This window comes from Microtus pennsylvanicus, chromosome 6 (genome assembly GCF_037038515.1).
Source record: "Microtus pennsylvanicus isolate mMicPen1 chromosome 6, mMicPen1.hap1, whole genome shotgun sequence".
Lineage (NCBI taxonomy): Eukaryota > Metazoa > Chordata > Mammalia > Rodentia > Cricetidae > Microtus > Microtus pennsylvanicus.
The window spans coordinates 125778973-125786078 of NC_134584.1; the positions used below are offsets into that span (position 1 = coordinate 125778973).

Below are 7106 nucleotides of genomic sequence, written 5' to 3' on the forward strand. Positions count from 1 at the left end.
CACTCCACTCCACGGCTTTCCCAGATGCAGACCCCAACCCCACTGTCAGGGTGCTCTCTATGACCCAAGATGGTGGTTCTCACAAAACTCTTCAAAGGGCAGATCCAGGTGGAGACAGACAGGTCAGTGTCCTTGGCGTCTGCTCCTACCAACCCCTCCTGGAGAGTGGCAGGCTCTCCAGCCAGTCATAAAGCAGGTGCTTCCCAGATGACCTCTGCTCAGCTGTGCCCCTCCCACTGTCCTCTCCCTGGCTTCTTTCTCTTTCACCTCACTCTCCAGCAAACCCAACCGCAGCTCCATGTGTCCTTCAGTCTAGCGAATACTGACAGCCACCCTACTCTTGGTTTAAAAAATTAAAAAAGGCCTTGGAAAACGTTCAGTGCTCCCAATTTTATTTTTATTTAATGCTAAAAGAAAAAAAAAGTACTGTAAATCTGACACATGACAGAACACAGGTGATATTTCCATAGCATGGTTTTAAAATATAATGTTGATAGCTAAGATTACACTTATTTCAGTAGACATGAGTTTCATCATATATAGAAAAATTATCACCTTCAACTTAAAAAAAAAAAAGGAAAAAAAAAGAGTAAAGGTTAAGAGGTGGCACACGTTCAAAATACTTGGTGGCCAGGAAAGAATATATAGAAAAGCTGTAAACCGTGTGTACGTTCTCGTAACTTCAGAGTGAGGCCACATGAAAGACACTAACCAGATCTGTTAAATTCTCTAATTTGTTAAAGCAAAGAGGGCCTGCTGCCAGCCCATCCTCTAATATTCTGAGCATGAAAATCAAGGCTGGAATAGTGCTGGGACTCTGACATCATCTATCCAGCTGTGGACAACATCCACAATGTCATCCAGGACGAGGAAAGATCATCCCAGGTCCCCAAGTGAACGGTTTGTGAGTAGGCCAGAGAAAGACTCCCCCCACCCCACCCCACCCTCTCCAGGACAACACTCTGGCTACACAGTCTTCTGAAGGCCACCCCAGGCCGGGCAGATGCACACAGGCCCTTGATCTCAAAGTGCACCCCCCTTTAAAACAGGTCAAGTTTTGTCTCCTTTGCCAGGAGCACAGAAACCACAGGTGGCTTCTTCCGCAGCTGGACAGACTTCCCCCATTCGGCAGGATGGTTCTTTATTCATGTTTTTGGAGAGCTTATCTGCGTTGAGATTGCAAAAGATACAGACAGCCGCGGCAAATTAGGTCAAATGACTAATCTAGTCGTAACATCGATGAGGTCAAATTCCAGTTTATAATAAAGTGCTTAGAGACACATTTATACTACAGACCATAATAGTTGGGTCCTTCACAAACGTCTTTACGGGCAGATGAACTGACGTGTGTGTGTGTGTGTGTGTGTGTGTGTGTGTGTGTGTGTGTGTGTGTGTGTGTGTGTGTGTGTGTGTACATCCGCCTCAGAGACCAGTCGGATCTCAGTCACAGTAACGACGAACTGGTCTACCACGCAAGCCTGTGTAACATCACAATGACTGGTAACAAGAACCTGGAGGACGTGGCGCACTCACAAAAAAAAAAACACAAGAAATACTGTATTTGGTTCAGGGTCACTGGTTTTTGAGCATTAGTAACTTGACTACTACTAAAGAAACTGCCTTTAAAAAGAAAAAGACCAAGTAACTAGAAATGATCAAGCTGGTTAACAACCTGTTTTCAAATGAAAATAGAATAGAAAACAAAACAAAACCAAAAAACACCATAGTAGACTTAGAAGCCATGATTGAGCCTACAAGGCCAAGTTACAAACACCTGCGTGTTAGGGTTTAGGGTAGTGTTCCTGTTGACATTAAAACCAAAACAGTACAAAGAAGGGGGGGGGAACCAACCCACAAAAACCAGCATCACCAAGGGGCGACCACTACTAACAACTAATGACCTGTTGTTGTTTACATCAAAAAACAATCACCTCACCAACGCCAAACAGTGATCAAAGAAATTAGTTTACAAAAGGCTTTGAGAATAGTGGGAGAGGTGGGGCTTGCTCATGTAAAAACCCTTCCTGTTGGTAGCTTTCGCCAGTTTATCCTTCTTCCAGAACAGTTCTAGTGACTTAGTACTTCAGACAGACCTAAGGAGGAAACTGCAGGCTCCCCCAGTGATCTACGCCCACAGGCCCCTGTCAATGCACACACCGCACTAAGCACCCAGTACAAACCGGTGTACATATCGTGACAACAGCAATGGCCGCAAGAACAGGACAGGTAAACGAAAGGAACAAACCAGAACACAGAACAGCAGTGAAACCGACCCCACGAGTTCACCTGGCCTGCAGCCGTCAAGGGCTCTGGCATGCTGGGAAAGGCTGCAGCTCAACAGCAGCAAGGCCATCTTTGCACACCACCCTTTACCAGGCAACTCTTCCTACAGCTGGAAAACAACCGTGGGGCAACCGAGGAGCATGCAGCCTTGAGAGCTTACAACTGGTCACGTGGGCAGAGTGAACACGGGTCAATTTGCCTTCAGTAAAAAAAAAAAAAAAAAAAAAAAAAACAAACCGAAAACCTCCCAAACACAATCCTGCAGACATTTCAAGCAGCACCCGTGACTATCAATATTGCAAGAACCGAACCATCAACAAGACAGGATTCGCACCCCACTTCCCCACTGAGAGGACCTGCGATGTGGGTGGCATCTCCAAGGGGCATGCCCTTCTGGTAAAAGGTGCCCTCTTTTCTCTCACTCCCTTCCTTCTCCAACTGACCTCCAGCCTGCAAGGGGCCAGCAATGAGGAATGACAAGACAGTAAGGCAATCTTACAACGTCAGAAAAATGTATTTGGCTTTTTTTTTTCTCTTTTAAAATAAGTGCATACAAATACGGCTAGAAGCATTTGTTTGCCAAGTGCTCTTTAAAAAAAAAAACAAAAACAAAAACAAAAAAAAGCAGCCAAGTCGCAGCCTACATAGAACGGCAACTGTCACCAGGAGAGTCAAGCAGACAGCCTAATAACGTTAACAAAAGAAGAAAATGCCTTTTAAAGTACATACCTTTTGTCGTCAAAAAAAATATAAACACAATGTATTCAAAAAAATCAAAATTATACAGCCATGTTTATGAAGTCTACATTTCCCTTGTCTTGGATATATATATTTATATATATATATATATATGGAGATTTATATACAGTTCAAGAAGTTTAAGGGTAACCGTGGGCTTTCCTGATGGCAGAAAGTCACGAGTCTCTCTCTTTCTTCACTTTCACGTCTCCGGCGAGGATGGTGGCAATCTCTCCTTGCATGAAGGCCCAGGGGACATTGGAGCCCACCAGAGGGCACTTCTCCCCGCTTGGACAATAGACCTCTCCACTAGCGCCCTGCTGTTTAATGCTTTGTCTGGAGCAAGGGAAACAGAACTTGTGCGAAGGGACAGACGGGCACTGCACAAAGTGGGTATCCTCCAGCCGCTCGTGGCAGAGGGTGCAGCACAGGGGGGCGCTGGCTGCCAGAGAGGAGTCTGGGAGGCTGGCAGGGTGCACCGGCTCCAGTCCTCCTGCGCTGCCAGTGGCCTGGCCCCCCACCTCTCTGGGGCCCAGCCTTCTTTGGTTCATAGAGGAGGGAGAGGAAGGGCTGCTGCTGTTCCTCCGGGTGGTGGAGTGAACCTGGGTGGCATCTTTCGAGGCGTGACTGCCCCCCGCATTGTCTGCTACTAAAATCAGGGCTGCCATGGGGGACTGGCCATTCTGAGCCGCTTCAGGCGGTGTGGTCCGGTTGGAATGAGGAGAGGCAGTAGGGGGTGGTGGAGACACAAAGGAGGATGTAGGGGTGATGGGGATCTTGAGCCCTTCTGTGGAAGTGGACAGCCAAGGCTGAGCCTCGCCATTGATCTTAGGGGGCCCGACTTCCCCTTCCGGTTCTGGAGAAGGCTTCCTTTTCCTTGCTGTTCTTGCAACTGAATAGAGACAGGCATGGAAGAAAAGGAAAATTAACGGAAACGCACCCATAGAGACATTTCCCCTCTCCCAAAACACACCTCGTACACAAGTTCTGCACGCGGCTTCTAACACTCCCTCTAGTAAGGGGCTTGGAGCCTGCACACCACTTCCAAGTGAAGCCAAGTCATGCGAGCCTGCCTGAAAGGTTCCAACCCCGAACCGGCGCATGTGACTGCTAACGTCCCCGGCAGGTTAAAGGGTGACTGCTGCCCTCATGCTCCCATCCAAGAATGTGCTGGGGAAGGAAAACGCCGTGTCTCTCTGCCTATCAGCCCGCTCTGACTCATCCCTGTTGTGCTGGTTCAGCAAAGGAACCACGTTGCCACTCAGCGCTGGTTCAGCCTTAGGCCGACCAGGAAGTTGGCTGTTTGTTGTTTCTGGGCTAAGGCAAAACCGTGCAAGAGTGGCTTCCTCAGCACACACGCGTGCTCACTGTCTCCAGCCTCCACGCCCTCGACCCCTTCTCCCCTCGCCCCACAGCCGCCCCTACCTGCTTTAGACCCGTTGGCCCCGTTGGCCTCGAAACCCAACAACCTGCCTGCAGTCAGGGCCGGCTCCTTCTTGAACTTGCTCTCGAAGGGCCCCGAGTGGCCGTGCTGGTGCAGCGCCAGTAGCGTGTCGCGCACCGTCTTAGGCCTGCTGGCCCAGTCCTGCTCCCCGGGTGCTCGACCCTTGCCTGCACCGTCGGCGCCGAGCTCGCTCGCCCCGGGCGCGCCGGATAAGCTGTCGGCCGGGCTCCGGTGCGCGGGCTGTGCCTTCTCCTTGCTCGGCTCACGCGCCTCGTGCTCCGCCGCGCCCGACACCGAGGCCGGTCGTTTGTGGGTGCCCAGCTCGGTGGGCTGGGCGCCCAGGCCCGATGTCCCGCTCACCGCGGCCAGGGTGGCCGCGGCACGGCCGCTCAGCCCCAGCGCGGCGGAGCCGTTCACCAGAGGCACCAGGGTGGGAGGCACGGCGTGTGCCCGCCGCGGATTCGGGCTCTGGCGATTCAGCTCGGGCGGCTCCTCCAGCTTGGAGAAGCCGTTGGGCACCAGGATGCCGTTGGCCGGCGCCGGCTGAGGCGCAGCCGACTGCGGGAGGCCTGCACCCGCACGCGTGCCGAAGTCGGAGGCCAGGCGCGAGGCCCGATCCGGGGCCAGCGGGTAGCGCTCCATGGCCTGAGCGCGCGCGGCCTCTGCGCCCGCGTGGCCCAGCTGCGGCGGCGGCTGCAGCAGAAGGTCCTTGGCCGACAGCGGCGGAGGCTTGGCGGTCGAGGGTTGCGCGCCGGTCGGGGAGCGGCCCTCGGAGAAGCAGCCGTGAGCACGCTTCAGCTGGCGCGCCGTCTCGATGACGAACTCCACGCGGTCGGCGCCCTCGTAGTTGACGCAGCCACGGCACACGGGCTCCGTGAAGTCCCAGATCATGGCCCAGGGCATGCGGGGCAGGTCACACAGGTAGCACGACTGGCGCCGGGACGCGGCCGCCACCGCCACCGCCGCGGCCATGTCCGCACAGCCCGCTGCGCCGCAGGAGGAGCCGGGCGAGGAGGGGACGCCGCCGCCCCCTACGGGCCCCGTGCGCGCGCGCCGGCCGGCCCAAGCCCGCGTCTGCGCGACTAGCGGCGGCGGCGGCCGCAAGCGAGGAGGCGGCGGCGGCAGAGCCCGGGCCGGCGCGGCGCCCGCACGGCGCCCCCGGGGCACGAGGGGCGGCGGGCGCGCGGCGGGGCGCGGCTGCAGGTCCCCACGGGCGGCGGGGCGGCGCGGCGTGCGCGGGGGCGGCGGCTCGGCCGGGGCCGCGGGCTCGGGCCTCCAGACCGGGGCGAAGACGGGCCGCGAGCGCAGCAGGTCGCGGTGGCGCCGGGCGCGCAGAGCCGCGCGGGGGACGGGGGACGCGGGGCAGCCGCCGGGGCAGCTCAGCCCGAGCGGCGGGACATGCCGCGCGCGGCGGCGGCGGCGTGCAGCTCGGTCCTAGGCCCCGGCGCGGCCGCTGCACGACACCCGGTGCAGCTCAGCTCCTGCGTCGCTGCTCTCGCTGCTGCTACCGCCGCGGCCGCTCCACTTCTACAGACTTGATTCTTCGACAGCTCCGCACGGCGCCTGCGCGGCCCCCTCCCTCCCTGGCGCGCGCGGCCCCGTGCGCCCGCCCTCCCTCCGCGCTCTCGCGCGCGCCGCCCTGGATTCTTCCCTCTCTCGATCGCGTGCGCGCAGGGACTGGAACGCCGCACGGGTTCGCGCGGCCTCGGCGCTGCAGGTGTGCGCTCACCCGTGGGGGGGGTCCCCGACCCCCGCCTACCCAGCCAGGATGCCCCACCCCTTGACCGTGTCCTTTTGATTAAATCGTGCAAACTGTTTTATTTTCCACGCAATGTCACTTTGTCGTTTGTTTATTGGCAGCTTCCCGGGCATGGGATTTCGAGCATAGCAAGGCGCACTTTGGACTTTTTCTGAGTCTCACTTGGCCAAAGCTGAGCGCGCGCGCGCAATCAGCACGCTCTGCCCTGCTTTGGTCGAGGAAGCAACACACGGTCGCTGCCCCTTTAAGTTTCACAAACTCCGGATGGCGGCCTGGTTCGCTCAGGCAGACCCGGCCTCCTTTGCGCGCGCACTGAAGAGACGGTACACAACTCAAGCTCACCAGGGCCCTGGGCGCCGCCGCCCCAGCGTCTTATGTAGGTCCGCGCGGTAAGCGCGTGACGTGGACAAGGGACGCCGCCACTGCGCAGTCTCCGCACCGACGTGCCCAGCGCCGCGGGCCCTGAGGCCGAGCCGAGCTGGTGCACATTCCAGGGAGCTGGGCTCTGCAGCGCGCCGCGTCACTGCGCAAGCCCCGCCCCCGGACTCTGGCTTGCAGGCCCTGCACCCCCCCTCCCCCCCCAGGGCCGAACTTGGAGTAGGCAGGCCCGGGCGCCCGCTACCCCCGCTGTGCGCCAGGGGCGTTCGGCTGGCTGGTGCACCTGGCTCTCCGTCGTCCCACCCGGCTTAGTCCAGTGGGCGCAGACGAGCTTGGCCGCTTCGCTTCGCTGCTCCCTTCCAAGGTGGGCAGTGCGGGCTGCCCAGAGTGGACGGAACTCTGAGATGTCCACTTTTGATGGGGAGCAGGGATTGGTGTGTGCCGTCTGTGGTCGATCGCTCAGGCTGACCCTCTCATTTGGGACCTACACACTCAGTTGTCTTA

General features: G+C 57.4%; 1 protein-coding gene across 2 annotated transcripts; it reads right to left on the reverse strand.

Moving 5' to 3' along the window:
• Nucleotides 1–375: 375 nt before the first annotated feature.
• On the reverse strand, nucleotides 376–5582 carry Irf2bp2 (interferon regulatory factor 2 binding protein 2). Of its 2 annotated transcripts, none has more exons than XM_075977711.1 (2): nucleotides 4495–5582; nucleotides 376–3913 (listed from the first exon to the last, which is right to left on the reverse strand). In XM_075977711.1, the coding sequence occupies exons 1-2, from the start codon at nucleotides 5435–5437 to the stop codon at nucleotides 3198–3200; spliced, it is 1659 nt and encodes a 552-aa protein (XP_075833826.1). In that variant the 5' UTR covers nucleotides 5438–5582; the 3' UTR covers nucleotides 376–3197. The 2 variants fall into 2 exon arrangements, with proteins under 2 accessions (XP_075833826.1, XP_075833825.1); XM_075977710.1 differs by having other exon boundaries at nucleotides 4447–5582.
• Nucleotides 5583–7106: the final 1524 nt, after the last annotated feature.

Bases quoted from the DNA above. Each gene is read 5' to 3' on its own strand.
- Irf2bp2 (XM_075977710.1), bottom strand. From the start codon at position 5,437: ATGGCCGCGGCGGTGGCGGTGGCGGCCGCGTCCCGGCGCCAGTCGTGC. The intron at 3,914-4,446 runs GTAGGGGCGGCT...GTCTCTATTCAG, and splicing joins GGCCAACGGGTCTAAAGCAG to TTGCAAGAACAGCAAGGAAA.